General features: G+C 34.7%; 1 protein-coding gene across 2 annotated transcripts in view; it reads right to left on the bottom strand.

Moving 5' to 3' along the window:
- LOC135218651 (cystinosin-like) overlaps positions 1 to 23,166 on the bottom strand; it is a 203,464-nt gene that overhangs the window by 158,840 nt on the left and 21,458 nt on the right. For both annotated transcript variants that reach the window (XM_064255095.1, XM_064255096.1), the window contains exon 2: positions 399 to 501. In XM_064255095.1, coding sequence (XP_064111165.1) covers positions 399 to 501 — 103 coding nt within the window. The remainder of the gene's footprint in view (positions 1 to 398; positions 502 to 23,166) is intronic.

The following is a 23,166-nucleotide window of genomic DNA, read 5'->3' as shown; positions in this document are numbered from 1 at the left end:
TGGTTGTCACTAGAAGTTTGGCCAGATTTGCTTAATACCCTTTCAGTTTAGAAAAAGAATGCAGATAAAGAATGAGTGACTGACACCAGATGTGCTATTTATGGGGACTCAAAAATGACCTCTCGGTTATTTAACTGATAACGTGTTGACGCACACGTGATTGTACTACACGGTGTGCGCATGAAGAAGGCGCGGTCATTTTTCAAGTGAAGTGAAATGTCAGTTACGAATTTTGTTAAACATTGTATCAGGATCAAAACAAAATCTATTTGAGGTTCAAAGATAATCAGTCTCATATCAGAAATTTTGTTCGCATTATTAATTGCGGTATCAGCAGATGGAAGGTGAGAATAGATTCATAACAGGAAAAGCGAATCGTTTTGCGTTTCTGGTAATACCTGAGCGACAGATTAACTTGTTCCGAGCTGTGTATCAACATGTCCATGTCTGTCGTGGAGAAGCTGAGCAGGGGCAGGGGATTCTGCGTCGACGTCTCGCCAACTGCAAGGGACAGATTTCAGTCAAGAAATATAAGTACGGCCATAATATCCCTCTCAAAATGATGGGCAAAACGACAAACATTTAAATAAAGAAATTTGTGGTAAAGGATATGACATGACAACGAAATCTTCCTCATTTATCAGAAAGGAATATTTTCCCAGATCAATACCAAGATTTATCATCCCAGTACCACAAGCCTGTCTGAAAATCTGCATCATGTTAATTAATGAAAGGAAACCGTAAGTTTATACTTTGGCGGCCTCTCTTCATGTAGGGGCTGAATCTATAGTAGCAGACTCATCTCTGATATTGAAATGACGCGATTCTTTTTCTGTAACTAGAATAGCTTACAAAAATAAAGAGGTCGTTTTTACGTAGAGACAGATAACACCAAACACTTAGTCTCAGGTGTTGTTTACCGAATCACTGCTTCTGTCTTCTCGTGAATCTACCGATAGCGATTATCAAGTTCTATTATCTTCAGATAAGACAATTCACATACACATACGTATTCCAGTCATTATTGACAGCGACATTAGTTCCAGTCCATAAGATTTCTATGCGTCGTTTGGTTTCAGTTGAAACATTTTTTCGTGACTGTACGACGATGATTCCGACGTTAATTAAATCTACGTCTTTATTGGTATCCACTGGTGAGGTTTCATTCGTGTTCCCAATTAACATACTGTGACGAAGCGCCCAAATATCAGGTCATTACACTCACTATACTCGGTTTTTTTCCATCTGTCCACCAGCCTGTGGTGTTTGCGTATGGTAACACTGCGTCCCAGGCTTTAAATAGTAAGCTGAATGTAAATTCAGCTTACATTCAACAATAATAACAATATCCTATTTCGAATATTAACGGTGTAATTCGCATACAGTAAATTATTAAAACACTTTTCAGTTGCAAATGTACACCAAGATATCCTTTTATTTACCTAAAACTTACACATAGCGTAACTATCTAAAGCCCGGGACGCAGTGTTACCATACGCAAACACCACAGGCGGATGGACAAATGGAAAAAAAACAGAGTATAGTCAAACTATAGTTACCTCACAACAGCCAGACACCTGAACCTTTATCACAGATAAAATACAACTGATTACTGTAGAGGCAACAGTGATCCTTTAAAATCTTATTAATCATGCAAGAAATCAGACTAAGTTCATTAAAACAGGTGTGAGGTAATCATATATGAAATTAGATCAATAAATGGACATCACTTCAACACAACTATAAAAGTCTAAGTATTTCCCTGGTTCTAACTCACTTCACTAAAATTGAAGGAAAACAGCACAATTACCACTATATTTCTGCCTAAATAAAATTCTATCGCTGGTGGTCAATAAACGAAACATTTATAAATTTTCTAATAAAAAAAATTTCTTATCTTAAAATTTATGTAAAATTCACAATCTCAGGGAAATTTACTATAACTTGAATAACACAAAGTTTAATTAATTCTTGAATTAATCGTTAAAAAAATTAAATGAAAATTAATTTATCAAAAAATTTAATTGATCAAAAAATTAAATTATTCAAGTAAAATTCAACTGTTAAGAAATAATTAAGGCTTGAAAAGAAATTTACTTAATTGACAATCAATTCACAAGTGTTGAATTAAATCAAGTATGCAATTTTAAATCACTAAGAAACATAAGCTAAATAAACAATCTTGTAAGCGAAAAACCTGAACATACCAAAATGCATAAATACATAAAAAAAATTCACTACCAATATGTGAAAAATATAAGAAATAGCACACAGAGAATTAAAAAAAACTCTTTAAAATAAAATTAGCACAAGACAAGAAAAAATTAAAATGTGAAAAAATGCATATGCAATAAGTTCACCACTTTGGATATCCATTTAAAATTTTAACCATGGTCAAACATAAACTCTTATACTTCAAAGTTTTTTCTTTTCCTGCAGTTGCAGCTTTTCCAAAATTTCACAGGACTATTACAATATCTTCAGCTGACCACATGTATAGGCGCCGTTACAAACTTTCACAATGCTTGTTCAGATTCTCTATTTTGTAAAAGACAAAAAAGTGACCTTCGACAGCTAAGTTATGTTACTACAAAAATTAAATATCTCTCGCACGAGAGAGAGAGAGAGAGAGAGAGAAGAGAGAGAGAGAGAGAGAGAGAGAGAGAGCGGCGTCAGCACGCTCTTCTACGCAGCACAAGAGTTTATCTTAGAATCACAAATTTCTCTTCTATGGGAGCAAAAAGATCTGCGAAATTCACCTTAAAATGGCTAATGGCGTCAAAACAAAGCAAATGATTTTGGGAACGTGATACTCTGCAGGTAACTTTAGTGCTCTTTCAAATCGAGAAAGAGAGAGAAAGTGGGATTACAACTATAAATAATCTTTATTATTACACGGTTTCAGAAAACAAAATTCACTTAAGATGAAAGATATGAATACTGAAATATGGTTGCAAGCATAGAGTGACAATGACAATGACGTCACCACAGTTGCAACCGAAATATCATTTTTACTTCAGAATTAAATTACATGCAAAAAAATAAATTCTCTTTGGACAAATCGAGAGAGATAAGAGTTAATTTATCAGTAATATCAGGCAGTTTCATAATAAAAGCATCTCTAATTACTAAAATGAATTGAAGAATCATGATAAAGACACTATGACGTCATAGACGGATCGTGAGCAAAACGTTTCAGTCATAGAAGGTTCTAGAACGGTCTTACAAAAGTTGTTGCAATGAGCACATGTCTTTTGTTCGACACGTAGGTTTCTGGACATGAATGGTTCAAGACAAAGTCATGTTTATCGTACAATTAGCTGTTTACTAAAAAATTAAAATCAGCGGCCTCAAGTGTTGTTTGATGCGTCCGCTTTTGCAAACATAGCTAATTTCTCTCTCTCTTTACTCTACCTTCTTTCTTAACTCTAAATTATGCTTTTGCAAATTCTGAACAAACATTATTTAAGCAATATTAACTCTAAGCTAACTTTAATATGGAATATGAACATATTACAGACACAACAACATTACATGCAATTTCTGAGGAGGAAGGTATGCTTTGCAAAGGCATCAACATAATAATGCATACATGGAACATGCCCGAGAACATACATACACACAATTATATGTATCGCAGGAATAATAACAATATAAAATATAGAATATATGGCCCCTCCTGATTCCCATTCAACAGATGTTTGAAGGAGACTTAAAGGAGAAAATAGTTATCCCTTTTTATTGTTCTTTGCTTCTTGATTATTCCAGTGCCCGTGTTAATCCTTGACAGCTGTCCATCACCTGAAGGGCGACCTCCAATCCATCAGTACCATCACAGTGGTTATACATTTGCCCCTTTCACGGTTACCTCGGTCAGTGTCTGTAAAACGGTCTTCTTTCGAGTTTTTGGTTCTATTTCATTAAAGTTGCTACAAAATCCCTTAGAGTGAAGATGCGAACTTGCACTGTTTTTCCCCTTCCCTCTTGGCCATATCTGGGCTTACATACATATACATCCATACTTGTATGTGTGTGTATGTATACACACACACAAACACACATACACACACATAAATATATATATATATTATATATATATATATATATATATATATATATATATATACAACGAATTCCGTGACCTGCAAGCACTTTTATTAAGAAATTAAGACGATGATTATATGTTTGAACTGGTAAAGTAGGATATTGATACTTACACCACAAGTTCATGCAGTCTATTTCTCAAATAATTATCTTCCCCTCGTGGAAATGAAGCCTCGCAAATCTTCTGCTTTCTTTTTTATCATTTTCGATCTTCGGTTAATTCATTATTCCTACGGTGCTGTTTGGTACATTAAACGTTTTATTCTTACTTGCAGCAGTCCTTCACCAGTTTTATATATATATATATATATATATAGATAGATATATATCTATATATATAGATATATATACGTATATACCTATCTATATAGATATATATACATATATAATCTTCTTTCCAGCTGTTTCCCATGTTTATATGGGGTCGCCGTTTCAGATGAACCGTTTCCATCTATTTTTATCCTGTGCTTCTGCCTCATCAATTCCTTTCTCATGTGAGTCTCCTCTCACGCAGTCTTTCCATCTCTTTCTTGGTCTCCCTCTTTTTCTTCTTCCTTGAACCTCCATCCCCATAGTACTATGTCTCCCAGCGTGGTCATTATCTCTCCCCTACAGGTGTCCATACCATCTCAGCCTCCCCTCCTGCACTTTCTTTGATACTTCCACCACCTTATGTAGTAATTTCTGATCCTATCTTCTCTTGACCCTATCCTTTCTTTTATATATATATATATATAAGAAAGTATAGGGTCAAGAGAGGATAGGATCAGAAATGACTACATAAGGGGGTCGACTAAGGTGGTGGAAGTATCAAAGAAAGTGCAGGAGGGGAGGCTGAGATGGTATGGACACCTGTAGGGGAGAGATGAGGACCACGCTGGGAGACATAGTACTATGGGGATGGAGGTTCAAGGAAGAAGAAGAGGGAGACCAAGAAAGAGATGGAAAGACTGTGTGAGAGGAGAGCCATGAAAAGGGAATTGATGAGGCAGAAGCACAGGATAAAAAGTAGATGGAAATGGCTCATCCAAAACGGCGACCCCATACATAAATGGGAACCAGCTGGGAAGAAGATTATATATAGTATATATAGATATATATATATATCTGTATATATATACATATCTATATCTATATATATATATATATATATATATATATATAGATATGTAGTATATATACAGATCTATATATATATATATATATATATATATATATATATAGTATATATATATATATATATATATATATATATATATATATATATATATATATATCATAATATATATATATATATATACATGTATATATATATATCATATTATATATATATATAATATTGTATATATCATATATATATATATATCTATATATATATATATATATATATATATATATATAAAGTATAAAAGACCCATTAAAGCACTCTGGTTTAAAGCCAAGGACTTTATTTCGGTGGACTTGCCCCCATCCTTATAAAGCAGCAAATGTCAAAAAGTTACATTTGTGAGACATAAGCACTCAATTAGATATGGACAACATAGGTCAGCAATTTTCACTTATATAAATAACACAAACCATATCAAGCATTGGAACTCATCCCGAATTTCATGCAAATGTCAGATGGTAGAATCTTCACTGATAAAACAACAAGTTAATAAGATCAACCTTTCCAATGAAGCCTGGGACTCTGACCATGAAAAGAATGTCTACCTTAAAGCAACGCTGCAGCAGATTAAGACAATTAACAGAACCAATATCAGCTTAGCAGTGACCCCAGGCATCACCTAAGGGCACATCTCCTACTGCATATATTGCGAATATAACTCCTTCTGCCATTCACTATTTGATAAGGATGGAAGTTAGTTCACTGAAATATAGTCCTTAGCTTTAAACCAGAGTGTTTTAATTTAGAGACTATTGTGAATTGTTAGACATGCAATATGGTGATCTCATTCTTCATCGTGAGGTGCGCTGGCTTTCTAAAGGACAAGTTCCCAGTGGATTATGGAAGCTAGGAAACATTGTGTTTGATTTTCTAGAAGGGAAAGAGGAGCTGCCCTAGGAAAATGCCCTTTTATGATATAATAAATGGCTGTTTGATTTAGAATTTTTAGTTATGTTACCAGCCACTGTAATTATCTCCTTGTGAAACTTCAAGGCAAGAATAAACTATTCCGTAGTCTAATAAATTATATTAGTGCATTCAATAGGAAGTTAAAACTCTATCTCTCATTTAGAAAATGAGGATTTGAGCCATTTCCACATCTACAGGAACAGAGAGAATATGGGGAAGAGAGAGGCAACTTTACAGATTACACTGAAAAATCACATTGCTGCAAGAGGCCCTTAATAGTCGTTTTAGAGATTCTGTTGAAGAGGAAGACTACATACTTTCTCTTAATGAACAAAGCATTCTGAGGAAGCCTTTTGACTTACAAATGGAGCTTATTGAACTGAAAACAAATTCAGTACTGATGTTAAAATTTGCTGAAGTTCCTCATTTCCAGGTGCTTCTCACATTATTTTGGCCTTCATCACCCTGTGAGCGCTTTCCAGAACTGAAATGTATGTATTATATCCGTCATTTTGCAACGACATGCAGATGTGAGCAGGCATTTTCATCCATTAAAATAAATAAAGGGTCGCATATAACTGATTCAAATTTGAAGATTTGTATGTTGCTTTCAGTTACTGATTTAACTCCAAATACACAAGATTGGCCAAAGTAAAACAAAGTCAGAAGTCTCATCAAAGTTAATGATGCGCATCTTACTTATATGAAACCCATTTTATTTCAGACTACTAAATGTGCCTATTTTGCCATGAAGGTCTTGAATAGCTATATGTGCTCTTTCTTAATGTGTCTGTATTTGTTGATTTCAGTAGCTAATTTAACTTGAAGAAGCTTGGTGTAATCAAAGAGTCATCAAAATGGTTAATCTTATCTTTATATCAATTACTTTCATTTAAAACTGGTTATTGAGTCCATGTTTTCATATAGATATCTCATATTTTATGCAAAGCTGATAAATGTGCCCCTGCCTGTTGTTCTCATTAACTAATTATCAAAGAAAATTCAAGAGTGCCAATAAAGAAAGTAAAGTTCACCTTGTATTTATATGAAACCTAACATAGTGAAACTCTATGGAAGGTTGAACAATAGAGAATGAGGATAATAAAAACCAATTATGACCATTCACATATATTTATTACATAAACTGGTACACATTAACAAGTGCATGTCTCCCCAACCTCAAACTGCTAAGCAATTTACAATAAAAAACCATAATTTTCTGAATTCATTATCTTGTACCGCTTGACATAAAAAATCAATAGAGAGCTGGTGTCTTTGTCCAAATAATAAACCAAAAAGATAATAAACGAATGAAATCGTGGAGAAAAATATAACAAAAAATAAGAGACCAAATTCGGCTTCTGAGGCAAAGGAAATTCGTTTAATTTTCATGACAACGAAGCTTCTTCGAAAACAATCATTCAAGTTGATGCATATTTTCTCCTAGCTTATCATTGCTGGCGATATATTGATGCCATTCTCTCTCTCTTCCTCCTCTCTCCTTCTCTCTTCTCCTCACCCTCCTTCCTCTCTCTCTCTCTCTCGCTCTCTTCTCTTCTCTCTCTCTCTCTCTCTCTCTCCTCTCTCTCTCGCAGACAAATATAATTTACAAGTGTCTGGTAATAATAACGCTGACAAACAAGCTTCGTTTACTGATCAGATGTCAACTTCCTAACGAGACCTATGTATATATTATGGGCAGGTACTAGGAGTGGGGGGCACTTCCAGTTATTTGGGCGCTAATATCCACGGAGAGAGGGAGCTGGCATGGCTGGACATCAAGACGAAGAGATCCAGAAAACAAAGAGACGAAAGACGAGGAGGATCTCAAAGTGAGACTTAAGGAAAAATAGACAGCTGTCACGAAGGAGGAACAGTTGGAGAAGTTGACAACAAAAAAGAAAGGAAGAGCTAATAGATATAAAGAATAGCTGAGGTAAAGCCACAGAGTTACGGAATCTGCGGACGCATTTCGAGAGAAATGCGCAGAGAAATTGAGGCCCCCGAAGATAATCTCTTCAAGAAGACACCATGAAGAACGCGAACATCGGCCTAACCATGACCTGCAGGCTAAAAAAACAAACCAGTCATAGGCAATCTGACAAACCAGCAGCAGCATACGTTTAAGTCTTCTCAAGAAATGACTACTATCCAGAATTAAAAGATGCTAAGTCAGATGTGGCAGAACGCTCCTGCCCATTTCCTCAAGTCCCATTTGTTCTCCGGAGTCTTGAGTTCCAGACTCCACACTCCGCCATAGCATCGGTCATCCCCCACTAACATGCTGCTTCAGCTCTATTGGAATCTCTTCCTTGAAGGGTGGGAAGCATTCAGTAAGCAGCAGAACTGACTAGGAGAAATATAATTAGAATTCAGCTCAAGTCGAAGGGGTGGTTTACCCCGAAGTTGTTTTAGAATCCTTGAGGCTCCAGGTATGGCCTACCACCCAGTGAAGTTCGACCTAGAAAAGAATAATGAAATGAAATTCACATGCTGACACGAAGACTCAAGATGCAAAGATGGATTGAAAAATGAACTGTACACCCAACGCTATAAGGTTCGCTGGATCCAAAGACTCTAGATGCAAGCTTCGAGATCCTTAGAAGCCATCTTTGAAGACTTCGGAGCTCGCATGCGTCTGATTTAAAATCTAAGGTAAAAGGAAGCTCAGAGAAAAGAATAACAGCGGAGAATGAAGAGAGAAGCAAGCTGGAGACCTGAGGACCAGATGTGAACGGATGGAATCCTAGATTGTGGAAGACGAGGGAGGATCTCAAGTTGAGACTTAGGAAAAAAACAGACAGCTGCAACGAAGGAGGAATAGTTGGAGAAGCAGACAACAAGAAGAAAGGAAGAGCTAATTGATATAAAGGGAATAGCTGAGGGAAAGCCACTCAAGTACGGAAGCTCCAGACGCAATTGGAGAGAAATGCACAGAGAAATTGAGGTCCCAGAAGATAATCTCATCAACAAGACACCATGAAGAACGCGAACATCGGCCTAACCATCACTTGCAAGCCAAAAGACACATTTATTATTAGGCAATAACAGTGAAGGATGAAGATTCAGAAGCACTAAAAGCTTTCCAAATAGAAGCAAGCTGGAGACCCGAAGACCAGATGTGAGTGGATGGAATCCTGGATTTAGGAAGGAGTCTTCAGTTCTTAGTATATTAGATGATAAAGGATATAGCAGAAAGGTTGATGAATTAGGAACCAAATACATAATACGGGAAGAAGCAAAGGAAATGACAGCCATCTTTTTGGAGTACCTTTGCCAGGTAAGTATCATTCCAATTACAACTAGAAGCAATGTATTTGGTGTACCCTGTGCCAGGTAAGTATGCTTCAAATTACAACTAGAAGCAATCTATTTGGTGTACCCTGTGCCAGGTAAGTATGCTTCTAATTACAACTAGAAGCAATCTATTTGGTGTACCCTGTGCCAGGTAAGTATGCTTCTAATTACAACTAGAAGCAACCTATTTGGTGAACCCTGTGCCGGGTAAGTATGGCTTCTAATTACAACTAGAAGCAAAATGCTATTTGGTGTACCCTGTGCCAGGTAAGTATGCTTCTAAATTCCAAACTATAGAAGCAATCGATTATTTTGGTACCCTGTGGCCAGGTAAAAGTATTGCTTCTAATTACAAACTAGAAGCAAATCTATTTGGTGTTACCCTGCTGCCCAGGTAAGTATGCTTCCAAAATTACAAACTAGTAAGCAATCTTACTTCGGCTGGTATCCCTGTGCCAGGTTAAGTATGCTTTTCTTTTAAAAAAAAAATTTTACAACTAGAAGCATTGTATTGTCTTTTCGGTGTTACCCTGTAGCCAGGTAAAAAGTATGTTTCTATTTACAACTAGAAAGCAATCTAATTTGGTTGTTTACCCCTGTGCCTGGTAAGTATGGCTGTTCTTAATTTAACTAGAAAGACCCAAATCTATTTGGTGTGGTAACCCTGTGCCAGGTAAGTAATGCTTCTAATTACAACTTTTAGGAAGCAAAAACTATTTCCCTGTACCCGGCCAGGGTAAGTATGATTTTCAAATTTACAACTAGAAGAATCCTATTTGGTGTTACCCATGTGCAGGTAAGGTAATGCTTCAAATTACAACTAGAAGCAAATTCTAAATTTGGTGTTACCTGCAATGCCAGGTAGGATGCTTCATTTACAACAGCAATCTATTTGGTGTACCCTGTCCAGGTAAGTATGCTTCAATTAAAACTAGAAGCAATCTCTTGGTGTAACCCCTGTTTGACAGGCAAGGTTATGGTTCTAATTTAACCAAAACTAGAAAGCAATCTATTTGGTGTACCCTGTGCCAGGTAAGTATGCTTCTAATCTTACAAACCTAGAAGCCAATCCTATTTGGGCTGTACCCTGTGCCAGGCTAAGTATGGCTTCAAATACAACTAGAACGCAATCTAATTTGGTGCTACCCTGTGCCAGGTAAAGTAATGCTTGACAAATTTACAACTAGAAGCAATCTATTTGGTGTACACCCTGTGCCAGCGGTAATAACGTATGCTTCAAATTAAACTTAGAAGCATCTTTATGTGGGGCTAACCTGTGCCAGGGTCAAGTTGTTCAAAATTACAACCTAGGAAGCAGTATTTGGCTGTAACCCTGTGCCAAGGTAAAGTTAATGCTTCTAATTTACAACTAAGAAAGCAATCTGATTTGGTGTACCCTGTGGGCCAGGTTAAGTAATCGCTTTCTAAATTACCAAACTAGAAAGCAAACTCTATTTGGTGTACCCTGTGCCAGGTAAGTTGCTTCAAATTTCAAAACCCTAGAAGCAATCATGGTTGGTGTAACAACCGTTTGCCAAGGTAAGTAGCTTTTTCAAAAAATTAACAAACCTAGAAGCAAATCTATTTGGTTGTACCCCTGGCCCAAGGTAGTTATGCTTCAAATTAACAAATAGAAAGCAAATCTATTTGGTTTGTACTCCCTGTGCCAAAGGTAAAGATGCTTCTTAATTAACAAACCTAGAAGAAATTGTATTTTGGGGTGTACCCTGGTGCCCAGGTAAGTATGTTCTATTTACATCTAGATGCAATCTATTTGGTGTACCCTGTGCCAGGTAAGTATGCTTCTAATTACAACTAGAAGCAATCTATTTGGAATACCCTGTACCAGGTAAGTATTCTAATTACAAATAAAGACAATTTACTTGGAGTACTCTGTGCCAGGTAAGTATTATTTTAATTACAACTAGAGGCAATCTATTTGGAATACCCTGTGCCAGGTAAGTATTATTCTAGTTACAATTAGAAGCAATCTTTTTGGTGTACCCTGTACCAGGCAAGCATTTATCTAATTAACACTAAAGACAATCTATCTAGTGTGCCCTGTGCAGGTAAGTATGCTTCTAATTACAATTGGAAGCTATCCATTTGGTGTACCCCGTGCCAGGTAAGTATGCTTCTAGTTACAATTAGAAGCAATCCATTTGGTGTACCCTGTACCAGGTAAGTATGCCTCTAATTATAACTAAAGGGAGTCTGGCGTACCCTGTGCCAGGTAAATAGGCTTCTAATTACAACTAGAAGCAATGTATTTGGTGTACCCTGTGCCAGGTAAGTATACTTCTAATTACAACTGGAGGCAATCTGTTTGAGTACCCTGTGCCAAGGAAGTAGGCTTCTAATTGCAATTAGAAGCATTCTATTTGGTTTACCCTGTGCCAGGTAAGTATGCTTCTAATTATAACTAGAAGCAATTTATTTGAAGTACCCTGTACCAGGTAAGTATTCTAATTACAACTAAAGGCAATCTATTTGGAATACCCTGTGCCAGGTAAGTATTTTTCTAATTACAACTAGAGGCAATTTATTTGGAATACCCTATGCCAGGTAAGTATTATTCTAATTACATCTAGATGCAATCTATTTGGTATCATTCTAATTACAAACAAACAATCTATTTGGCGTACATGGTGCCAGGTAAGTATGGTTCTAATTATAACTAGAAGCAATTTATTTGGAATACCCGGTTCCAGGTAAGTATTATTCTAAAAACAACTAGAGGAAATCTATTTGCAGTACCTTGTGCCAGGTAAGTATTATTCTAACTACAACTAATCTATCTGGTGTACCCTACTATGCCAGTAGGTATTATTCTAATTACAACTATTTGGCATATCCTGTGCCAGGTAAGTGTTTTTCTAATTACAACTGCTAACAATCTATTTGGCGTACCTGTGCCAGGTAAGTATCATTCTAATTATAACTAGAAGCAATCTTTAGGCATACCCTGCGTCAGGTGAATATTATTCTAATTACAACTACAAACTATCTATTTAGTGTACCCTGTGTCAAGCATTATTCTAATTATACAATTACAAGCAATCTTTTACGTGTATCCTGTGTCAAGTGAGTCTTATCCTTCGAAAATAAGCAAGAAACTCGTCTGTCTTATCTAGTCTGGTGGCCATTTCTTCTTCGAAACTAATATCTGACTTGAGCGTGAAATTCTAAGGTGGCAGTAATACTAACATAGATGGTAATAAATAAATAAATAAATAAATAAACAAATATACGATATCTGAGCCACCAGTTGCTGCCTAAAGGTGCGTTCACACAGTCGAACAATGTCCGACGGACAAACATTATTTCCAATTAACAATTGTCTGCCGATCTTTGCCTTGTGAGCAGCATAAAAACAGTGGTATACAACCTCATCTGGTATCACTGTTTATTGCCAGATCTACTTCCATCGTTTTAACGCTTGTGACGTCATCCTGCTTCGCCTATGATATGGTAACAATGTTTGTCCTTCGGACATTGTTCGACCGTGTGAACGCACCAACGACAATTTTTGTTGGCCTACTGGGGAAGCCGAATATTTCTGCGTGGCCCTGATTAATTATTTAACTAGTGATATTTATCTATTTATTATTATAATTGTTCTTGCACACCTCTACACAATAAATCATACCTCGTGAGCCTGACCATTCTAGTAGACGTATATATCTGCCCTAGACCGATGCTTGTTTATTTCGATTTATTTTGGACAATGTTCATGTTTGCCCCTTGACGAACTTTTCCAATTGGCTAAACATTAAATCTTAAACTCCATACAAGTTTCTTTCGCCATATTTAACTCAATTATGAGCGAATTTTCTTGCTTCTAGTTAGCATAAACAAATATCTAGATACCTGACTTATATGAGACAAGGGAATTTTTCATTATGCGACGTGTTTATAAGGCGAAATATGACTTGAATACGACTCGTTGTGATTGTGAACTAAATTATTTTTTTCGTTAACAGATTTGTTGGCGGCATGTTTATTGAGTAAAAAAATTATGTGATTCCGATCGCTATTTTCACGATATTTATCTTTTATTTATCTTTTATCGACATGAAAACAACAGTAAAATATGTTCTTTCAAGCCGAGCAGTTTTGATTAAAAAGTTTTTCTCTCAGTTTTACCTACTGTTGTGTTTGATGGCATAAGTTTACGGGCGTTTTATCCTTGTTGCCGATGCACGATAAAAGTCATTGGCAGCTTGAACAGTTTTCTCAGCTTCAGCTACAACATGCTTAAAATTTTATGTATATCTTTGTTGATCTCTGATATACCTATAGCTAATAAAATTATTGCATAAAAATATTTCAGTCCTATTCTACATAAAACGTCATTTACAGCCTAACTACGGTAATTGTTTACTATCGTACGATGGTTGAAATGCAAGCCAAACGGATGTTGTTATCCAATTCGGTTGTAATAAGGAAAAAAAAAAAAAAAAAAAAAAAAAAACTTTCTCGTTCGGTTGTTCATGGCTGTACACATTTACGCAACGAGTATAACGTTAAAACAATACTTTCATAATTCTGTTTTGCTGTTTTTTTAACTTATTTAACTCGAAGATGGGATAAAGTTAGGCTATTGTAATCTCTTCTCTCGTAAAATCGGATTATCGTAAGACGAATTATCGTACCTTGAACACTACCTGCCTTATTATCTTTAAATACTCTTTCTATTATGTTTTTATACAATATTTGTTATTTAGAAATGTATTTACCTTACATAATAACATGAAACATGAAAATATGGTGTAGCATTTTGAGGATTGGAACGGATTAAGAGCATTATAAGTATTTTCAATTGGGAAAATTGACTTGACGTGCAATCAAATTGAGCTACGAGCTCGGCCACGGAACGAATTAAACTCGTAGGTCAAGGTACCACTGTAGATTAATGGAGAAAAGTAAAGAAAAAGGTAAAATGGAGAGCATTTTTCAGAGGTTTCAATTTTTGCAATATGCTCTGATTCTGAAGCGATCCAAAGCTATAGCGACCATTTCCTTATATTAGTGTTATCAGTAAACCCTACATATCTGATAAGGACTTTATAAGAACTTCAAAGGACAAGAGGAAAGACAAGATACAAAAGATCAGAAGATGAGAGCTCCAAGAAGTTTGTCACAAGAAAGGAAGGGGGTTATTGCAGAATCAAATCTGGACAGAATGGCAGAGATGAAAGAAATTACAAGACAGGTAGCAAAGAAGAGGTATTGTGAATATGTGAAGGAGAACGAATGTAAAGAGGAAAAATAAAAAGAATACTCTTATGTTAAGAAGTCAAACTTAAAAAAAGAAGGCAAATTCATAGAAATTATATTTACTTCAAATACTAAAGCTATAAGGAGGAATATAAAATAAGAGTGCTAAACACGAAATCTATATATATATATATATATATATATATATATATATATATATATATGTGTGTGTGTGTGTGTGTGTGTGTGTGTGTGTGTGTGTGCATATATATATATATATATATATATATATATATATATATATATATATATATATTACCCAGAGGAAATTAAAAAATCGGAGAGTTCTACTAGATCTTTCGTGTTTATTCCAAGGCCTTTTTGAATATGCTATGTTATTACAAACACTCGGTTTTACAACTTAAAAATACAATTAAAAGAGTAAAAAATAATTCTAACGTTTAAAAAGGTCAGTGCAATTGATTTAGTTCTTTAGAACAGGAACAGCTGTCTTAGATGGTACCAGATACAGAATTCAAAGTACAATAACCTGGACAACTGTATAAAGCGTCTTAGAACATCATGTGCAGAAGTGGGTATTCTTAGTAAAATGTTATATGTCTGAATCTTAATAAATGTTCAAATTCCAAGGAGTATTGATAATAGTAATAAAGATATTAACCTGCCTGTAAAATTACCATTGCTTCCTAACGAACTTCACCTTTCCTGAAAACATTCATTTGCTCCCAAAGACCGTTGTTCATGATGGTTGAACAATTAATAGAGTTCTGAATAAATACCATATTTTAAAAAATTATGATTATCTGTCTTTATCGCTGCAAGTCAATCTTTAGTAATCATTATATGTTCATTATAGAACCAAATGTCTTTGAGATGCACAAACAATAGTACTTCTGGTTTTACCATTTCTCAAAAGAATGTAAGAAATCCTAATTTCAGCTCTGGTATTCGCCAACATATATCCAGGTTTTTGAGGTGACATAAACCTAGAAATTGACAAGCAATTGAAATATTGATAAGGAAGACAAACGCATAAAAAAAGGTAATAAATCAAGCCATAAGAAGAGGTAGGTAAACCATACCAGAGAATAAAGAAGTTTGTGATGTTAAGGAAATTTATTTGAAAATGAATTTTGCATAAAACCAAAAGTCAGATGTTACTTTTGGTATCCTTCTTAACATAATGATCGCTTTCATGTTCAAGATAATCAGTTTTGTGATTATTTCATAAACAACAATTATATTAGAGGTGCTACATATGTGACAATAAATAAACTAATAAATGCAAATATGCAAATGAATAAATGAATACGTAAGCGAGCAAATAGGTAATATGCAAACACACGCATAAAAATATAGATAGGCCAGGGGGCCATAAGATTGTAAACAATCGAGCAAGGTAGGGATGAAATCAGGAAGCAAACAAGTAAAATTTGTAAGGAATGAAATGAGTAGATAAGCAAATATGCAGATAAATATGTAAAGAAGTAATTCATGGTCAATGATAGCATTCACAGAAGATTTCTATCTACTTGAATCATATTTGAAGAGAGAGAGAGAGAGAGAGAGAGAGAGAGAGACTCACGCGTCCCATTTGTGAGAGAATACGAATGTTTACTGGTGCGCTTAAGTGTGAATGTGGTCTTCGGCTATCATAACTTAGACTCCTCGTGTTAGTGGAAATGGCTGAGCACCACAAAAATACTTGAGTTGTTAGGACTTAGACTGATGCTAAGCATGTGGGGAAAAAAGTGTATAATTGAAGAATAATAGAAGAATGAGCTTAGATTAATAAGGAAAATTATTTGCCCATTAGAGCAAAGTATTGAGTCAATACAGTCATTATCTGACAATTTCAAGTATTGTGGAAAAGTATTATATCATTAAAACTTGTTTTTTCTTTGGAGTTGAGGCAGCACTCTCAAGAGAAAGGCAGTAGAGATAAACTAGAGACCAATGTCAAAATCATATCACTCCCTTAAAATAATACAGCGCAGGTTTTGAGCAAGATATGATTTTCATGATGACCGAAATAATTAAGCTACGGACATCAGATTTACTTCATATGTTGCATCTGGCACAAAAACTTTGTAGTGACAATCTGACCCATAGAGTATAAGTATAAGTGCGTAGCATGAGAGAAGATAGAGAACATCCTGGTTATATATATATATATATATATTATATATATATATATATATATATATATATATATATATATATATGCCCAGGAGGGCAGGAGGGTCCATTGTCAAATTGTGCTTATTCATTTATTGTCAGAATCCACAGAGGGATCACTGTCAAAATACACCAAAGAAGAGCAGCAACCCCTTGTGGAATGCAGTTCCAAACTAACCGAGGTCAGGTATCCCTGCACTGTTTCTAACTAAGGCCATCAGCCAGGTACCGAGTTTAAGCTGAAGGTGCAAAACATTCAATGCCTTACTCTATTTTTTTTCCCTTTTTTTTTTTAGTTCAGTTTCACCACGCAAACTTCTACTGGCTTCAGTCACACACAGGTTTGATATATATATCAAATCTGTATATATATATACGTATATATATATATATATATATATATATATATATATATATATATATATATATATATGTACATAAATAGATAGCTGTCACGAAGGAGGAATAGTTGGAGGAGTTGACAACAAAAAAGAAAGAAAGAGCTAATAGATATAAAGAACAGCTGAGGGAGAGCCTTACAAGTACGGAGGCTGCAGACGCATATCGAGACATACATACATACATACATACATATATATATATATATATTATATATATGTGTGTGTGTGTGTGTGTGTGTGGCTTTCCCTCAGCTAGTTCTTTATATTTATTAGCTCTTTCTTTCTTTTTTGTTGTCAACTCCTCCAACTATTCCTCCTTCGTGACAGCTGTCTATTTATATATATATATATATATATATTATATATATATATATATATATATATATATACACATACAGATTTGATATATATATCAAACTTGTGTGTGACTGAAGCGAGTAGAAGTTTGCGTGGTGAATCTGAACTAAAAAAAAAAAGGGAAAAAAATAGAGTAAGGCATTGAATGTTTTGCACCTTCAGCTTAAACTCAGTACCTGGCTGATGGCCTTAGTTAGAAACAGTGCAGGGATACCTGACCTCGGTTAGTTTGGAACTGCATTCCACAAGGGGTTGCTGCTCTTCTTTGGTGTATTTTGACAGTGATCCCTCTGTGGATTCTGACAACAATTTGACAATGAACCCTCCTGGGCATATAGAAGAGCGAAAAATGACCCAGATTATAGAAAAATCACCGAGTTTATAAATACTAAGAGTCAACTGAAAACAAGGAATTGGGATGTATGAATCCTAAATCATATTGGTAAGAAAGAACAATAGGAAAATAAATTCTAGAGATACGGACTGGACTTCTTACCTGTTTGTGAATCTCGGTCCAAAGGAATAAGTAAAGGAACATTCGAAAGGAATTATGTGTATATTTATTTAGGAAGACCAAATGCAATTAGTTGAGAAAGAGTAGGCATGATCTTAACCCCAACTGTAGATAAGCCACTGGCTATCTGGAGAGCACTGAGCAGTCGATTATTCCTGGCAAGACTTGAATCAGAGCCGGACAATATGTATTATAGTGTGCTCTGCACCAACAAATGAACTCTCTGACAAGATAAACACAAATTCTTGTTGGCGATGTGAATTAACGAATTAAGAGTGACAATAGAAGCATGGAGGCTGCAATGGATGAGGAAGGCCTGGAAGAAACTTCAAATGAATTTTATTTTCCTGAAAATCTACAGACAGCCTTAAAACCCAAATAGACCACATGGCTATTCATGAAGAGAGTAAAGATGAGTGAGGAATATCAGGAGCTCCAGAGGAAGAGACACTGGCGGTGATCACCAGCCTGTCACTAAAGATAAACATCAAGACGGTTTTGTAATTAAATATCGAAATTGATTTGCCGTTCCAGAGCCATATTTTAAGAGGAGCATATTATTAATTAGTAAATTCACTGCTTGGACTTGAGGACTGGTTGGACATCACGACTATGCATTAGTCTGCTGGAAAATAGGTACTCGATATGGTAGCAAGATGGAAACCTTTTACACAACATGCTAAAGACTGGAGACAAGCAGTAGGAAAATGTGGGCAAATTTCGGAGAGTGATGAAGAATGCAAAGTAGAAAGTGCTGACTAAACAAATCTAGTCGGTGAAATTAAAAAGAAAACAAAAAACAAGAGACATATGAAAAAAATATTTGGACAAACTGACTGAAGATGCTGACAATGACATCCATGTATTCATGGGCAAGCTTTGGTGTCTGGGTAGCCCTTAGGATTATTAATAGAATATTCATGAGTGAAAATAAAAAGAGGAATGTATCTATTGATAATAACACCCCAAACCGCTGGATGATACCTGAATGTGCTCATGATTTTACATTTTAAAGTAAAATCATTATAATATAGATAAACTTGGAGACGGCAAAAATCAAGTTCCATTGGAAACACTGCAAAGATAATTTAGTTAGAACAGAATACTAGGCAAAAAAAAAACTTAAGACCGGGAATTTGATGCTTATATAGGTAAAATTTAAAGATGACTTAGTCGAACATATAAAGTATATAGGTGTTGCACTTACGCAAGGCATTTTGAAAATATTTAACAATTCTCACTGGATAAGAAGAAGCCATTGCGAGACCTTGAAACCGAACAAACTGGTTTCAGGAAAGAAAATAGACGCACACATAAAACATTTTTCCTAAGAGGTGTTGTACTACAATGTAAGAAATCTGACAGCGTCCACAGACCATTAGTGTGGAAGGTCTTGCATCACACAAGTATTCCCGCCAAATATGTAAAGCTAATTGAAATTATCAATGAACGGCCAAAACACAGTTAATGCTGAAGGCATCTGTTCATGTGAATTTGCAATAAATAGTGGGATGCTACGCGGGAACATAATTTCACCTTTGCTAAAAGGTGATAAAAATGTAGTTGTATATATATATATATATATATATATATATATATATATATATATATAATATAAAGAGTATGGCCAGCAGAAACTTCAGCATTTTTTTGTTAAAACTTTATTTTCATTCAACGCCTACGTTTCAGGATACAAATCCCATCTTCAGGGCTAAAAACAAGGAAAAAATTAAAATTCTATACATTAAATCAGACTAAAATGGGGCACAGTAACTAAATTTAAGCTATTTAAAAAATATATATATATAGATTAATTAACAATATATCAGTGAAATTCGAATTTTATATAAAAGTAAGACGGTAACTAATTGAATAAGAGATCGACAGTAAAAAGCAAAGCTACGAAGTACAATGACACTTCAAAATAAATAAACAAACAAAACACTTAAAAACACAAACCACACGTGAACAACTAAGAAAATTACGTTATTACTAGAAACAGGAGAAAAACATAGAATCGTAACAGGCAAAATATTTCTGTATATGATTACAAAAGGAGAAAAATAAAAAAAATAAAAAATATATATATAAATATATAAAGGCGGACACAAAGCAAAAAATAGCGAAACGAGAACTCACCGGTACAGAAGTATAGATAAGACTGAATTATTATTTATTTTTGACTAAAGGGGAGAGACAAATACAAAGGCGAGAAGGTAGAAAGGGCGAATGGTCTATTAAGCTATGTTCAGTTGTACAGCAGTTGAATGGTTGTTGAGGGTTGGTGACAATTGTTTAATGAAGAGGGACTCGAGAATGGGTAATGACCGGTTATCTATTGCTTGGGATAAGATTTTAAAATCATTGTACTGAATGTTATGTTTACATTTTATTGCATGGTTGCGTATTGCAGAAAATTCTTTCTTAGATAAAGTTATTCCTGTTCGGTGACTGACACCCCGATGGCAATCGATGCGAACCTTCAACAGCCGACTCGAATTACCGACATAGGTTCCCAAATTACATTTGGGACAAGTAAACAAATATACCGTTGAAGATCGCATCAATTGCGGTAGGGTGTCCTTGAACTTGAAAAGACTTCTGATTTTTAAGGGGTTCTTGAAGATAAAATTAAATTTAACATATGGGTACATATTGCTGAGTACGACGGTGAGCTCTCGTTTTACAAGTTTATATGTTGAACAAAAAGGCAAGGATATATACAGTTCTTTTTTAGGTACATTAAAAGTGGGTGCTTTCGGTTTAACAATATCATTTAAAAACTCTCTCAAGATTTTCTCAAATAGGTGGGATGGATAGCAATTTCTGTTAAAATAGTTTTGCAAGAAAACTACTTCCTCATGGAATTTGACCCAGTTGCATGACAAATTATAAGCTCTACACAATAATGTCTTGTATGCATTAAGTTTAAAAACCAACGGAAACAAGCTAAAGAAATTTGTTCCCAAACCAGTAAAAGTCTTCTTTCTAAAAACACCTGTTAGAAATTTATCATTACATCGTGAAATTGTTATATCTAAAAATGGCAGTTCGTTATTCGATTCTATGTCCATAGTAAAATTAATGTTCGGGTGAAATGAGTTAATGAAATTAAGGAACCAATGTGCTTGATCTTTATCTTTAAAAAGTACAAACGTATCGTCTACGTATCTTTTATAAAAAAAATGGGTTTAAAAGATGAAGGACACTGGTCAAGAAATAGTTTTTCCAAATGACACATAAAAATATTGGCAAATGTGGGACCTAAAGGAGAGCCCATTGCCATGCCATCAGTTTGTTTGTAAATTTTCCATGAGGAAGTAGTTTTCTTGCAAAACTATTTTAACAGAAATTGCTATCCATCCCACCTATTTGAGAAAATCTTGAGAGTTTTTAAATGATATTGTTAAACTTACAAAAAACTCGCAAAAAATCCGTTGGACCAAGTAATAAAAAACTTTAATATCAATATCAAACAAATTCTTAAAGATAAAAAAAAAACTTTTGTGTAAGTTAACTGTAAAGTGTCCCTCATTACCTTATTTATATGGCCTAGTCAAAACTCATAAGGAAAACAAACCTATGCGCCCAATTATTAGTACTGTAGGATCAATTGCTTATAAACTATCTAAATATCTTACTAAACTGTTATCCCCGCTACTAGGAACTGTATCTAATTCACACATCCGGAATTCTCTTGATCTTGAGGAAAAATTAAATAACATTGTACTAAACCCTAGCGATATTTTTGTCAGTTTTGATGTATGTTCTTTGTTTACAAAAGTCCCTATTGACTCTGTGCTAGAATATTTAAGTAATGAACTTGTACTGCATGAATTGCCTATGTCCGTTAGTCACATAATTTCCTTAATTAAGTTAGGTATTTGTGATTGCAGATTTATTTTTAATGGAGAATATTACCAAAAAATATTCGGTATGGCCATGGGTAACCCTTTATCACCTCTCCTTTCAAACTTATATATGGAATTTTTTGAGAGACAACACCTCCCGAATATCACACTTATCCCCTTAAAATGGTACCGATATGTCGATGATATCTTAGTAGTCTTACCTGGTGGTATCGATGTAAATGATTTACTGTCTAAATTGAATAATTTAGTGCCATCCATAAAATTCACTGTTGAAATTGAAAATAACAATGTCATCCCTTTCCTAGATGTATTAATACATAGAGAATCTTTCCAATGCAAATTCAGTATTTATAGAAAACCCACAAATAATTTAACATATGTACATTTTTATTCTAGCCACCATCTTAATATTAAAATTTCAATTTTTTCTTCTATGTTCCTGCGCGCTTTGCGTATCACGAGTCCACAATATCTGGACCAAGAAATAGAATACCTAAAAAAGATAGGAAACGATCTCTGCTACCCACCTCATTTAATTGATTTATGTTATCAAAAAGCTCACAAAAAGTTGTATAATGTTGCTATTAATGAAAAATAAATGCCTAAAAATGTACTTAGCTTACCTTATTTTCGTGGATTTGAAACCATAAAATCAATATTTAAATCGTTTAATGTTAATTTAGTGTTCTCTTATAACAATACCATTAAAGATATGCTAATTAAGAACAGTCCCGTAACAAATAACAACATCATTTACAAAATTCCTTGTAAGGATTGCCCATCGTTTTACGTTGGTCAGTCTAGTAAAAATTTATGTGGTCGGATTAAGCAGCATATGTATTCAGTTAGAACAGCCCAGACTTCAAATGCACTGTTTATCCATCTGAGTGAAAAATCTCATTGTATTAATTGGGGTGATACCTCGGTAATTGCTAGATCTTATGATTATGTTTCAAGAAATTTACTGGAATCGGCAATTATACAAATCACTAATAAAAACAACCTAAATCTTAGTCTGGGAATGTACCATTTGGACCCATATATTTGTAAGATGTTTATGAAGGACCTCAAAATAAATGAACAACTAATAAATTAGTCCCACATGTATATAGTTATTATTTCTTT

The sequence above is a fragment of the Macrobrachium nipponense genome, chromosome 9 (assembly GCF_015104395.2).
Source record: "Macrobrachium nipponense isolate FS-2020 chromosome 9, ASM1510439v2, whole genome shotgun sequence".
Lineage (NCBI taxonomy): Eukaryota > Metazoa > Arthropoda > Malacostraca > Decapoda > Palaemonidae > Macrobrachium > Macrobrachium nipponense.
Note: the sequence above shows the minus strand (reverse complement) of the source record. Positions and strands in the feature narration are given on the sequence as shown.